This window comes from Onychostoma macrolepis, chromosome 08 (genome assembly GCF_012432095.1).
Source record: "Onychostoma macrolepis isolate SWU-2019 chromosome 08, ASM1243209v1, whole genome shotgun sequence".
NCBI classification, from domain to species: domain Eukaryota; kingdom Metazoa; phylum Chordata; class Actinopteri; order Cypriniformes; family Cyprinidae; genus Onychostoma; species Onychostoma macrolepis.
The window spans coordinates 10,235,470-10,250,811 of record NC_081162.1 but is presented as its reverse complement, the minus strand read 5'-3'; the positions used below and the strand labels follow the sequence as shown (position 1 = coordinate 10,250,811).

Sequence of the window (15,342 nt, the reverse complement as noted above, 5' to 3'; positions counted from 1 at the left end):
AGAAAGGTATTGTAATAATGAAAAATAATGCGAGCCAAGCATGAGAGCATGTTCTAGTACACCCCCAAAACAAAATCAAGACTTTGTAAAAGAACATAATAGGACCCCTTTAAAAAGTCTTACCAACCCCATATTTATATACCTTATAAACCTCCCAAATTTTTACTGTAAAATATGACAAAAATGTATATTTGCATCTGGAGATCACAATTGCACTTCACAGAGTAGAATTGGTCCATTTTTTTTCTTCTCCTTTTCTCCAAGTGCTGTTCTCTCTTTCTGGTGGTCCCATGTTAATTTGAGTAGCGCACCGAATAGATGAGTGCAGATTCTCTATCTCTGCCTCTTAGTGCATGGGAGTAGCAAAGGCTAATTGAATAGCATAGCTGTAATAGGCTAGATTTAATTTGCCTTGCCCTCACTGAAAACCAATTAGGAAATCGGTGAGGAGGGGTGGCCGCCTTCTAGACTGACACTCTCTCCGTCTGCAGAGTTTCACAGGACATGCAGCCGAGCCTTTGGCCAAATGTTTGCCTATGCTGGCAGCATTCCAGACTTGACCCAATACAAATGGCCCCCTGGCTGTTGGAAAAAAGGCTTAACCGTATTCACAGACAGCCAAACACGCTAATTAATATTGATAATGGGGAGAGGACAAGCTCAGCTCTGCAAAGCTGACAAAATGCAGGACTTTTCAAACCCTTTTTTGTTTTAAAAAGATCGACATTGGGCCAAAGGGACGGTCAGTTTTGTGGTGCTGAACTAGTATGACAGCTTGCTAATCTGCTCCCACCCCGTAACAATTGTTTCTTATTCTATAGGAATAGTTTTATATTTATTATTTATCACTGCTTTCATGGACCTGGGGTGAATTTTTATACCAGATGCTTGGTAATGTTTCTATTATAATTATAAACAACTCTCAAAAAACATTTGGCGTATTTTTATTTATTTTTTTACACTCACTCATGACACAGTTCTCCTTAAATATTATGCTATAAATTTATTATTATTATTATTATTATTTTATAATTTATATAAATATAAAATTAATATATAATATATAGTAATTTGACAGTAATAAAAACAAATAAAACTAAATTTTAATAACTAAAAATTTGCCATTTTAGTTTATTATTCATATTCATAAATGAGGGGATATAGCATTTAAATGTATGAATATTTAATTAAACTTTGAGGAGTACAAAATTTATTATTCAATTCATTTATAAAATTCAGTCATTTAAATGGCAAAACAAGTGTGTTTTATGGAATTAATTATTATTGATAAATAATATCATACTTTGACAAATTAAGCATATTTAAAGCAATCAATTTATTATTATTATTATTATTATTATTATTATTATTATTATGTTGTCAGAAGTCGTTTTTTGTGGAAGTTGACCTCAAACACTCTGAAGGAAATGGTGATGGAGAATAAAATAGTCTTAGAATCATGGTTTTGTATTATTTTTCTGTGATTTTTATCACATCTAGCGAGTACTAGTTTATAAATTCCAGAGGTAAACGCTCTGATGATGAGCGATGGTGTGATGGAAGGTCTTTTTCTTGCTCTCTCTCAGCCGTTTTCTCTTTTTTTTCTTCCTGATCATTTTTCTCTCTCTTTTGAGGGCTGCTGATGTCCAGATGTCTGTTTGCGTTATGGACGTTCGTGTGGTGGGTTGCTGGAGGGGTGAGCTTGTGTTGCCCAATTGCCTGTTGGCAGGGTGTAGGAGCCATGCAGCTGGGGACGAGTAGGGCTATAAATACCCTGCCGCTCACTCTCTTGAGGCCAGTGGCTGTGCAGTGCTCTAGCACTTTCACTGATCTACAGCAAGTCTTTCAGCACACAGCATCTGAAAGGTCATTGAGTGGCCAGCCATGCAAATGACGAATATCTGATAATTGTGTGACTATATAGCCTACTTTTATAAAGGTTCTTTAGTAGTTCTTTGCAGCACATTCTACTAAAACCTTCTTAAGAGCTATTTTCACTGTGTTGGGCTTTTGAGTTGGACATTAAAAAGTTTTGAAAGTTTATCTTTTTTTTTTTTTTGTGAATTTTATTTATTTATTTTTAGGACTGACTCTCTGTTCAGTGAATTAAGGAAATTGTGTTCAGAAGGTGATGTGTGTTACCTATTATAAATATTTAGAAATAAGAATTGTACAGTAATTTAAAAAACACACACACACACACATATTATTATTATTATTATTATTATTATTATTATTATTATTATTATCATATTTCCAGTAGTAATTTTTATTATATTCTTATAAAAAAGTTCTTCAGGAGTTCTTTGCAGCAATTCTTAAACACCATTTTTATTGTGTGTGGCTCTTGAATATGGAAGCATATGTGTAGCTAAATTCAATTTGAAATGTAATATGCAAAATGGCAATGCAATATGTAAAATGGCAATGTATTTCTGTATTTAAATTTACATTTTCCCATACACATATGCAGCATTTAGTGCAAAATGAAAATGCAAATTCAATTATATAATTCAATTTGCCATTTTCTACACTAGTTTTAATATGCAAATTAAAAACATATTTTAAAGCTTTATAAGCTGCAAAATGAAAATGTATTAGCAAAATTATCATTTAAATGCTGTTTAAATGCATTTAGACTTGGGGGTAGGACACTTGGGATTGGATTTTCATCGTGATACTGCGTGATAATTGTAGCAAAATGCAGTGAGAGTTTCAAAATGCATTCTGAGCCAAAGGTGCAGCAAAAGGGTTGCAAAATGGTGATTTAAATGTCTTTTTATTTTTCTTAAATGCATTGACACTTACATATATGACATTTCAATTGCATTTTCATTAAATATACCCCTTGATGAATATAGTTTAAGTCATTGTGGATTTGAAAATGCATTCCGAGCCGAGCACGCCCCCTACCTGTCAATCATTACATCAGGGCGGGGCTCGGCAACAGGACACACAATAGGTCAATATTCACCGTTAACCAAACGCTTTTCACCTGCCTCAACATCTCTCACTGTTTACACTCGGATTGATGCACATAAGCAAACAGACAGTGCTATTCTACACTTATTTACTACCTTACCTTATATTTTATTAGGCTACTCTTTTATTTTTAATCCTTAAAATAGCGCCATCGGACACTGCGATTGATGCCCGTGATTTTTACCTTGGCTGTGGCATGTTCCGTGACAACTGTGCCAAGATCTGACTGGTGAACTGTCGTCTTGGGCAGGCACAGTGAAAGTGGCAGCGTGTTCTGTATGATCACGGGCATCAATCGGAGTGTAAGCAGTGAGAAATATTGAGGCAGGCGCGACGCTTATGTGCCACGGGATGTGCGAGAGGAAATAAGGCAACATGTCTACACCTAACGCAAGCGGCGTGGCAAAAGACAGCATTGAACCCATTATAATCAGTGATGCTGTCTACAATGGATGCGGCGCGATGCGATGAACTGTCGCGTCCAATGTAGACACCGTGTAAGGTGGCAAATAGCTAAATAAGTGTAGAATAGCACTGTCTGTTTGCTTATGTACATCAATCGGAGTGTAAAACACTGAGAGATGTTCAGGCAGGTGAAAACTTGTTTGGTTAACAGTGAATATTGACCTATCGTGTGTCCTGTTGCCGAGCTCCGCCTTGATGTAATGATTGACAGCTAGGGGGCGTGCTCAGCAATCCCAAGTGTCCTACCCCAAAGTCTAAATGCATTTAGGAAAAACGGCATTTAAATGATCATTTTGCTACAGTTTTTGCTTGGACATGTTAAACATATCTAATCAATTTGGGTAATACATTTTCATTTTAATTTTGCAACTTATAAAACTTTAAAATATGTTTTTAATTTGCATATTAAAACTGGTGTAGAAAATGGCAAATTTAAATCATATAATTGAATTTTTATTTTCATTTTGCACTAAATGTTGCACATATTTATGGGACAATGTAAATTTAAATACAGAAATACATTGCCATTTTATATATTGCATTGCCATTTTGCATATTACATTCAAATTGAATTTAGCTACACATATGCTTCCATACTTGAATTAAAAACGTTTATTTTTTCCTTTTTTTAATAGACTGACTATAATTGAATAAAATTGGATCCAGGAATGAAACTGAATGAAATGAGGAAAAGCTATGAGAAAAATAGTGGGGGAAAATACAATAAAAAAAATAAATAAATAAATAAAACATACATATATACACACACACATACACATACATACACATATATATGTATGTATGTGTGTGTATATACAGGTGCATCTCAATAAATTAGAATGTCGTGGAAAAGTTCATTTATTTCAGTAATTCAACTCAAATTGTGAAACTTGTGTATTAAATGAATTCAATACACACAGACTGAAGTAGTTTAAGTCTTTGGTTCTTTTAATTGTGATGATTTTGGCTCACATTTAACAAAAACCCACCAATTCACTATCTCAACAAATTAGAATACTTCATAAGACCAATAAAATAAACATTTTTAGTGAATTGTTGGCCTTCTGGAAAGTATGTTCATTTACTGTATATCTACTCAATACTTGGTAGGGGCTCCTTTTGCTTTAATTACTGCCTAAATTCGGCGTGGCATGGAGGTGATCAGTTTGTGGCACTGCTGAGGTGGTATGGAAGCCCAGGTTTCTTTGACAGTGGCCTTCAGCTCATCTGCATTGTTGGGTCTGGTGTCTCTCATATTCCTCTTGACAATACCCTATAGATTCTCTATGGGTTTCAGGTCAGGCGAGTTTGCTGGCCAATCGAGCACAGTAACACTATGGTCATTGAACCAGCTTTTGGTACCTTTGGCAGTGTGGGCAGGTGCCAAGTCCTGCTGGAAAATGAAATCAGCATCTCCATAAAGCTTGTCAGCAGAAGGAAGCATGAAGTGCTCTAAAATCTCCTGGTAGATGGCTGCGTTGACTGTGGACTTCAGAAAACACAGTGTACCAACACCAGCAGATGACATGGCAGCCCAAATCATCACAGACTGTGGAAACTTCACACTGGACTTCAAGCAACATGGATTCTGTGCCTCTCCACTCTTCCTTCAGACTCTGGGACCTTGATTTCCAAATGAAATGCAAAATGTACTTTCATCTGAAAAGAGGACTTTGAGCACTGAGCAACAGTCCAGTTCTTTTTCTCCACAGCCCAGGTAAGATGCTTCTGATGTTGTTTCTGTTTCAGAAGTGGCTTGGTAGCCCTTTTCCTGAAGACGTCTGAGCGTGGTGACTCTTGATGCACTGACTCCAGCTTCAGTCCACTCCTTGTGAAGCTCTCCCAAGTGTTTGAATCAGCTTTGCTTGACTGTATTCTCAAGCTTGCAGTCATCCCTGTTGCTTGTGCACCTTTTCCTACTCAAATTCTTCCTTCCAGTCAACTTTGCATTTAATATGCTTTGATACAGCACTCTGTAAACAGCCACACCTTTCAGTAATGACCCTCTGTGACTTACCCTCTTTGTGGAGGGCGTCAATGTTCGTCTTCTGGATCATTGCCAAGTCAGCAGTCTTCTCCATTATTATGGTTTCAAAGAACAAGAGATACCCAGAATTTATACTGTAGGGATGGCCATTAATTGAAACTCAAATGTAAATATTCTAATATTTTGAGATACTGATTTTTGACTTTCATGAGCTGTAAGCTCTAATCATCAGAATTAAAACAAAAAAACTTTTGAAATGTTTTACTTTACATGCAATGAATCTAAAATATGAAAGTTTCACTTTTTGAAATAACTTACAAGAAAAAATGAACTTTTTCACAACATTCTAATTTATTGAGATGCACCTGTGTGTGTGTGTGTGTATATATATATATATATATATATAATAGTAAAAAAAATACGATAAAATAACTAGGTTAAAAAATATATTACAAAAACTCAAAAACACAATTTTATAATATTTTTCACCATATTAGGTCTTCAAATGTATATAGCAGCTGACTTTATTTTAGCAAGGAGGATCATAATTTTCTGGGGTCCATGCCAGCATCAAATAATGGCTTTAGACAACATGATGGAAGCATTACTGTATTTCTGCATTTCTACATATGCTGTATTTGAAACTTGTCCATTTATTCATTCACTTAATTTTTTTGGGATTAGTTGAATGATTCTTTTCAGAAAATGTCATATGAGCCACATCAAGAAGACAGACAGTTTTGTCAAATCAGTTGTGACGCAAACACTGACTCCCATGCACAGGGGAGCATAAAACAACATGCCCGGGGGTCACCAGGCTATTCAAGGCTATCTGTTTTCACGTACTTGTCAATGATCAAACCATTTTCCCTTCGTAGCTATTCACATAACAATCTAATTTTAGCCCTGTTGATTATTCATGGTTCGGGACATCAGTGTAACGTTTCTGAATCTTCTCCAGAACAAAGGCCGCCCCCCGTTACACCTGACTGCTGCCATGAATTAGTAAACATGCTTTTTGTTCCCTCTGCTTCCTGTGATCTGGAGGGCTAAGCTAACTGTTAGGCTAACTCGTCTTAAGAGCGGACGCTTAGGCAGGTGTGAGTATCTGGAGATCTCAAATGCCTCATATACTTACTGTAGTGTAATCTGCTTGCTGGGTCATTACATGGCTGTTTTTGGTAGTTTTTGTACCACATTAGTTTATTTAATGAAGTATTTTGTACTGTTTTCAAATGGCATCATAGATATAGTCAATCCATTATCTGTCCGGCGTAGTCAGTCTTTATTGTATTTCAATATAAATTATATACTCTGGGCTCCAAAAGTCTGAGACTTCTACTGAAAATGCTTTTATTTTGCTTGTATTTTTATTTATTTATTTGCATTTTTGTTATATGGGTTCATGATGTTATATGTTCAAGATAAAGAAAAGGAAAAATCTTTTAAAAAAATTAATTTAAAAAAGTCAAGTTATTAGAAATGTACAATTTGTTTGTGTGTGTGTGTGTGTGTATATATAAAAAATAATTAGTTTTTTTTTTTTTTAAGCAGTTTAATCTCTAAAAATGTCATGGGGTATGACCAACAAGGTAAATGTAATATTTTCTTATTAAAATATTAGAAAAAATATATTACTTTTTTTTTTTTTCTTTATAGCCTTGAATAAATGTGAATGTATACATTTTAATCACCCCCCCCTCCATTTTTTAAGGTTAAAAGTATAGTACACTATAGTAAACAGTACAATTATGAATCACAAATTTATTGATATCATGTTTCGTGAAACTGCACCACAAGTCTGATTATCTGACAGTTTTTGCATATCGACTGACTTTAATAGTCACACAACTTGACACTGATTTGGAGGGCAAACATTTTTACATATTAATATTTTATATATAAAGATTTTTCAGTTTGCATCAACTTTTACTTGCATTCATATATTTTTTTTTAAAAGCCCTGTATTTAATGTAGGAAAACAGCAAAAACAAGATTTTCAATGTGGTCTCACATTTTTGGACATATGAGTATGACTTAGCATTAGTCACGTTGATTATGTGCTTCTATTCATAGTGAGTGAACTGGCTGTTTCTTGAATGTTCAGTTTGTTCACTCATACTATTTCAATCAGATCATAGGAGGCTGACAGCCACTTGAATTTGTAAGCTTTTCGGGCACTGAGAGCTTTTACTGAAGCCAAACATCTGGTTTAGCCTCCTGCTAGCAGGACTAACAGCAACAAGCAAAATAATTCTGTGTGAGTTGTCCATTTACAGCAGTTTAATATACCCACACGCTGTTTTCATGCTTGTTTGTTCTCTACAATCAAATGGAGCAGGTGTTAATGTTTTGTATGTAACCCAAACCAGTTTATGGACACACATACACATGTACAAACAGACGCGCTGATAAGCTCCTGTTTGCTTGCCAGAGTAGTAATAGCCCCTGGTAATGTGTAAAGAACATGATGATGGTGTAATGTTGCTTTGTACTCATTGGCCACCTGCTAAAGTCAGGCCTTACAGGAAACCACCACTGTTGACAAGAACCACAAAAGAGTCACTCTGCTAACAAAGAACACAGTGTAAACACAGACACGCTAGCTAGCTATATTGTTTAATGGTAGATGATATGCTTTTTTAGCAGTAAGATTCATATTTTATTCCTGTAGAAAGGGGAAAAAACATATTTAAGTTTATACAGTATTTTCCTTATACATTTGTATATTTTCTATTACAACATCAGAAGATACAACGTGCATACAGCATGTTATTAATTTATGAATTATTTCTATAATGATATTACTTCTATATAACTGTTTAATACACATACACATACATACACACACACACACACACACACACACACACACACACACACACACACACACACACAGTATCTCACAAAAGTGAGTACACCCCTCACATTTCAGCAACAATTTTAGTATGTCTTCTCAAGGGACAATACTACGCAAATGAAACTTGGATATATTTTAGAGTAGTCAATGTGCAGCTTGTATAGAAGTACAAATTTACTGTCCTCTAAATATAACTCGCCATATAGCCATTATTGTCTAAATAACTGGCAACAAAAATGAGTACACCCTAAGTGAACATGTCAAAACTGTGTCAATATTTCATATTTTGTAGGGGCATCATTGTTATCTAGCACTGCCTTTCTCCTGGGCATGGAGTTCACCAGAGCTGCACAGATTGTTGCTGGGATCCTCTTCCACTCCTCTATAATGACATCACAGAGCTGTTGGATGTTAGACACATGGTGAATGCCCCACATGTGCTCCATGGGGTTCGGGTCTGGAGACATACTTGGCGACTCCATCACCTTTAACTTCATCAGCAAGGGAGTTGTCATCTTGGCGGTGTGTTTGGGGTCGTTATCATGTTGGAAAACCACCGTTCGGCCCAGTTTCTGAAGGGAGGGCATTATGTTCTGCTTCAGAATGTCACAGCACATGGTGGAATCCATGTTTCCCTTAATAAACCACAGCTCCCCAGTACCAGCAGCACTCATGCAGCCCCAGACCATGAAGCTACCACTACCATGCTTGACTGTAGGCAAGACACAATTTTCTTGGTACTCCTCACCAGGGCATCGCCACACATGCTGGACACCATCTGAGCCTCATCAGATCAGCCTCATCTATCTTAGTCTCATCAGACCACAGGACATGGTTCCAGTAATTAATGTTCTTGGACAGGTTGTCTTCAGCAAACTGTTTGCAGGCTTTTTGTAAGCCCGCTTCAGAAGAGGCTTCCTTCTGGGATGACAGCCATGCAAGCCGACTTGTTGCAGTGTGCAGCGTATGGTCTGAGCACTGACAAGTTTACCTTCTGCTTCTGCAACCTCTAAAGCAATGCTGGCATACCTGAAGCACAGCACAAGGATCTGACATCTTTGGTCGACCCTTGCGAGGCCTGTCCCAAGTGGAAAAGGAAAACCTCTGTATGCCACTGGCCACTGTACTGTAACTCAGTTTTAGGTTGTTACTGATCTTCTTATAGCCTCGGCCATCTTTGTGGAGAGCAACAATTCTGATTCTCAAATCCTCAGAGAGTTATTTGTCATGAGGTGCCATGTTGAACATCCAGTGGTCATTATGAGAGAATTGTACTCAAATCACCAAATTTTAACTGCTCTAATACAAGATAAACAAATTTGTATAGTCCTGTCAAGCAGACAAAAAAATTAACATGATGAATAGGACATGTGGCCTTGCATGGTTAAACGATGTATAGCTGTTATCACTTAGGGTGTACAGCTTTTTTGACAATAATGACTGTATGTTGAGTTATTTTCAGAGGACAGTAAATTTTTACTGCTATACAAGTTGCACATTGACTACTCTAAAATATATCCAAGTTTCTTTTCTATAGAAGTGTCCCTTGAGAAGATATACTAAAATGGTTCCCGAAATGTGAGGGTGTACTCACTTTGTGAGATACTATATATATATATATATATATATATATATATATATATATATATATATATATATATATATATATATATATATATATATATGTATATATGTGTGTGTGTGTGTGACCCTGGACCACAAAACCAGTCTTAAGTGTCAATTTCCTGAAATTGAGATTTATACATAATCTGAAAACTGAATAAATAAGCGTTCCATTGATGTATGGTTTGTTAGAATAGGACAATATTTGGCCGAGATACAACCTTTTGAAAATCAGGAATCTGAGGGTGCCCTCAGATACAAGTACTTGTTTTTAAGTCTCATAGTCAGGGCATTGTTTTATTAAGTTTTTTGTTTTCTAATTTGATACATTTCAAAATGTAATTTATTCCTGTGATGTCAAAGATGAATTTTCAGCAGTCATTACTCCAGCCTTCAGTGTCACATGATCCTTCAAAAATCATTCTAATATGCTGATTTGATGCTCAAGAAGCATCTTATTTTTTATCAATGTTGAAAACAAATGTGCTTTTTAATGTTTTCGGACACCATGATACACTTTTTTAGGACTCTTTGATGTATAGAAGGTTCAAAAGAACAGCATGTATTTAAAATAGAAATCTTTTGTAATATTATAAATGTCTTTACTGACACTTTTGATTAATTTAATGCATCCTTCCTGAATAAAATTGTGTTAATTTAAAATGCAATATTTTACTATTTGTTATATATCTATTTATTCTGTATTTATGTATTGTCTCTGTATTTTCCAGAAACTGAGGAATGAGGTGTTTCCATTGCGTTTATCTGAGTTATCGCCTCAACATGTGGAAGCATACCGACTGCTAGAGGACCGGAAACACAAACTCTCACACGAGACTGCCGCCCTCTACCTGCTTCGACAACAGCACAAACTATTGGTCAGTCTGCATGCATCTGTCCTCCAAACCGTATGCCAATGATCTTGATGTTTAAGGGTTTTGTTTTAGGAAAGAAAAGATGGAAGAAGTGTTTGCTTAAATTGATTTTAACATTACACAAATGTATAAACACACACATCCCACCAGAGATAGTTTGGATGTGCTAGGCCAGATGTAAATGAATTGCATTGATTATATGCACACACACCGGCTTATATTCCTGTCACATCAGTTACCCAGTAGAAGCTGTTCGTGAGTCATTAGGCTTCCAATACTGTTAAAGGTGTGGTGTTCACAGAATACTGGGTTACATGTACTGAATATTTCAACCCAAATGTATTGAGTTGAGATTTATTGCATTATGTAGTGCACAGCTTTTATTGCCATTGGCTTATGCTGTATCACAAATACAGTGTCGATTTAATTATGCCGTTCATTTGTATCATATCCATCATCATCATCATCTTGTGGTCATGTGGTGTGTTTTGGTTCTCTTTCTCAGTCTCAGTTTTGTTTCTCTCATGTTGTCAGTATTGTGCATGAACAGAGCTGCAGCTCGTCTTACCTGTTAGTTGCTTGGAAACAGCATTTTTTTAAAAAAAGCAGTCCATTAGCATGTCATTTATCCTGTTCTGGTGTGTCAGATTTTTGCATTGTTCAGGAATTGAAAACAAGCATGTAGGAGTGGTGCATATGGTTTGTGTGTATCTGGAGAGGCAGCCAGTCATCAGCTTTTTCCATGGCTGTTTGGCAACACTGTTTTGAGGGAACACTCAAGTGTGATAAAAGAATTAAGTGGTAATGGAAAACCATCGGTGCAAGAAATCTTGAAAATATGTGCGTATGGAGTGGTGTTAGCAAAGTGAACTGTCGAGTTTCTAGATATGGAAAAGAGTTTGTTTCCTTAGACAGGAAGATGTTTTTGGCTTATTAATGAAACTCATTGAGGACTGTCACATTATTTATGATTCATACTGGTTTCGAGCAGGTGCATAGGAACAGTTTGAAAACTGATGGGACACAGTGATACATTATAAAATTTTCTTACTCATGAATAATATTTATGAGAAGTTCACACAGTTCGCATAACCATGAAGTTTTCAAACCACACAAAGTGTGTTATGGGAAAAATAAAAATAAAGATGTATTTTTAGGGCTGCAAATGTTAACAAATTTAAGATATTTCTTAAAATATGTTAAATGCAAAATTTAACACAAATTATCCTAATTTGAATAAGAAAATAAAGTAAATAATTAGATTGAATTGAAAATGTTTCTCCAACTTTTAACATAAAAAAAAAATCAATATCCTCATGTTGTAATACATTTTTGGATTTAGTATAGTGATAAATATTAAATTTTTAAAATAACATTTATGATAGCAAACTTTGTTGTGATCAATGCTCCCTCTAAGCTTCGTGCGTGCGTGCACGGCCTTCTTACGTCGCGGCTACGCGGAAGAAATAATATGCCTCATAATTGATCTCAGAAAGGGAATTCATGAGCAATAACTGCTTCGTTTTTTCATATTATATTATGTTAAGAATTGAACTGTTTTGTGAGATTTTTTAAAAATGATTTAAAAATGATAGGATTTCTTGTTAAGTAACAGCGCTGTAAAAAAAAATTCTCAGGTAACCTAAAGTGTGCATCATTTAGTTACATCAAGGGTCAAATCAAATGTAAATAGCCCATTAAAGTTAAAAGTTACACACTTTTTTGTGTGCGCGCTGTATAGCTCTGGTATGAAGAATTTTTTTGCTCAGGTGGCCGAAATGTCCGCCCAATAAAGAAATGTTTTGCTCAGCAAGAAAAGAAATTAAGAGGGAACATTGAACACGCATGAAAACACTGTGCTTGCCCATGTTTACATAATTGCTAATGAAGTTAGAACAGCATGGTGACCACACTACAAGCCTTCCATAGACCTCTAATTTCATTATCCTTCTTATTAACGCTCAGAAAGAGCCAGTCTGGCCAGACTACTTCCTCCTTCTGTCTCTGTCTTCCTCTTCTCCTTCACAACCAGTAAGAGGCCAGTAATACCTGAAGAAAGCTGTCTGCTAGCATTCCAATTCATCTCAATGCAAGTTGCTTTTTTAGCCAGTCATCTGAGGCATAAATGTCATGTGAATAATCACTCTAAAGCTGCAGGAAAATGACATTATGGCAATGTTAATTGGCTACTCACACCACAAGAACAAACACAGTCCAAAAACCTTCACTAGTGAGGTTCATCTGCAAGCATTAAAGCTAGTCCCAACGGGTGAGGGCACTATGAGAGCCTGTCCACCGGTATCGTCTCCACACGTGATCTCACATCTCTTCACACACTCACATCCCTATCTCAGCCTTGGAAACACTCACACACACGCCTCAAGTGTCTCTTATCGTCAACACTGAAGGAGTGTGATATGGAGCCTGCAGGTGCACACACACACACAGGGTCCACAGTGAATGCCAATGACAGGGGGAAGGAAGATTTCTTACCAGACATCCTTTCATTAAAAATACTCCTCTTGTTCACATGACAACAAAGTACTGCTGTTTTTCTCTAGCATCGTACATTCGCCTCTTAAAAATAAAGGTTCTTTATAGGGGTGGGCGATATGGCAAAAATATCATATCAGGATTTCACGATTTTATCACAATTCTTTGATTCACGATTCATGTTGGTTTTACTATTTTGTCTGAGCAGTGCAGCCAAAATAATTTCCCTATTATAAAGACAAAGCCTTTCAAGGTAACAAAATATAAAAAAACAATGGTGGATATTTAGGCCAAAGTGGGCGAAGATAAAAAATCATCTTTGTTGTTAAAAATAAGAACAAAGACACACATTACAAATACACATAATATACAAATAAAACAAACAGTGCTTTTTTCAGGTACAATAGGCATATTTAGCAGAGCATTCAAGAAACTGAATGAACAAATATAAAAATAAAACACTATATAGATTGATTCCTATTTAAGCAACTGTATTTTTTTTTCAGTAAAGAGTAGCGAGTTATTTTTTTTTTCTCTTTGCATTTTGTTGTTTTAACATTAAATCAATAAAAAGCCTGTCATCTGTCTGTCATAGTGTTTTATATTTATACCATCATTTACTCACTCAATACTAGTTTTAAACCTGAATAAACATAAACATAAATGCTATTTTGAAGAATGTGGAAAAAATCAAACAGTTGCTGGTCCACAGTGACTTCCATAGTATATTTTTTCTACTATCAAATTCAGTGTGGACCAGCAACTGTTTTGTTACCCACATTCTTCAAAATATCATCTTTTGTGTTCAGCACAAGAAAAAATTAATACAGGTTTGGGACAACATGGGAGTGAGTAAATAATGACAGAAATTACATTTTAGGGTGAACTATCCCTTTAATGACAGTCGGCGGCATGTTTAATACTGTCCCTTTAAGACCTACACGCATCTAATATACAAGCACGCATCCGTTTTCTCTCAGATGTTTACTTTATTTTTAGACATACCAACTGAGTCTATATATAAACCTTGTGTGTTTTGACAGTATTCGCGCAAAAGATAACTTAGTTCAGTAATCAGGCGCTGTTAGACAGGCTTTTTAGTGCGTGCGCTTCAGGTGTATGGTCTCAGAAAAAGCGCAGGTCACGAACAGTGCGTGAATAGACTTGGTCGGTCTCGCGTAATAGCTGTGTGGGGTGGAGTCGGCGTGGGGGAAAACGATCCTTTCCCCCTCATTGGAAAAGCATGGTGTTGACACAGTATGGTCTACATTAGTGTTTCTCAACGGGGGCGGTACCGCCCCCCAGGGGGCGTTCGGGGGGCGCTGGAAGCAATATTTTTGAAAGGGGGGCGCTGAGCTGTTCTTGGGGGGCGTTTGGTTACGGTGAGTTTACACCAAAGATGTATGAGCTGGACCTTGCAAAAGAAAATGGTCTGCCACATCCTAACGTCGTCTCTACACTGGATGCATCAAAGCGCACTTTCTGTATTTGTCAACTTGTCTGTTGCGCAACAAGCGCGTTTAGTGCGTCATAAAATAGAAATAGAACGTGGCATCCGTTTACTGTAGCGCTTGCGCTCAGTTACTGAACGACTGATTATAACAGGATCCATGTGCTTTGACACAACGTCTCACGCCGTTCACGCCCGGTGTAGTAGTGTTAATACTACCGCTTCTAGACTAGACGGTGTATCATTTCCATAGCAACGACTCTTTACTTCAGTGTTCGCTCGGCTTTCTGTAGCGCAGCTGATGAACTTCCCGTGAAACCAATATGCATTTAGACACAATAAAGCATGAGATGCTTTTTCTTGATTAGAAAAAAAATAATGTAAATGCTTTTTGTTTGCTGATTGACAAATTTCTAGTTTATTCTCTAGTTTAGAGTTTATTCAACGCACAAAATATAGCCTAATTTATATTCCCGAGCCTTTTTTTTCTCTTTGGGAAACTGATCATAATATTTCAAGTCCAGTCAAATCAAATGTGTCATGAATGTCATTTGCCATTCAATGTTATATATGGGTTAAAATACATGCTTTTAAGATATATATTATA

At 36.3% G+C, this 15,342-nt stretch overlaps 1 protein-coding gene across 21 annotated transcripts in view; it reads left to right on the top strand.

The window, feature by feature from the left end:
• rimbp2b (RIMS binding protein 2b) overlaps positions 1-15,342 on the top strand; it is a 224,815-nt gene that overhangs the window by 21,623 nt on the left and 187,850 nt on the right. For all 21 annotated transcript variants that reach the window (XR_009272449.1, XR_009272450.1, XM_058784429.1 and 18 more), the window contains exon 3: positions 10,649-10,795. Coding sequence is in view for 19 of the 21 variants with exons in the window: in XM_058784429.1 (XP_058640412.1) it covers positions 10,649-10,795 (147 nt within the window). In the remaining 2 variants the exon portion in view is untranslated. The remainder of the gene's footprint in view (positions 1-10,648; positions 10,796-15,342) is intronic.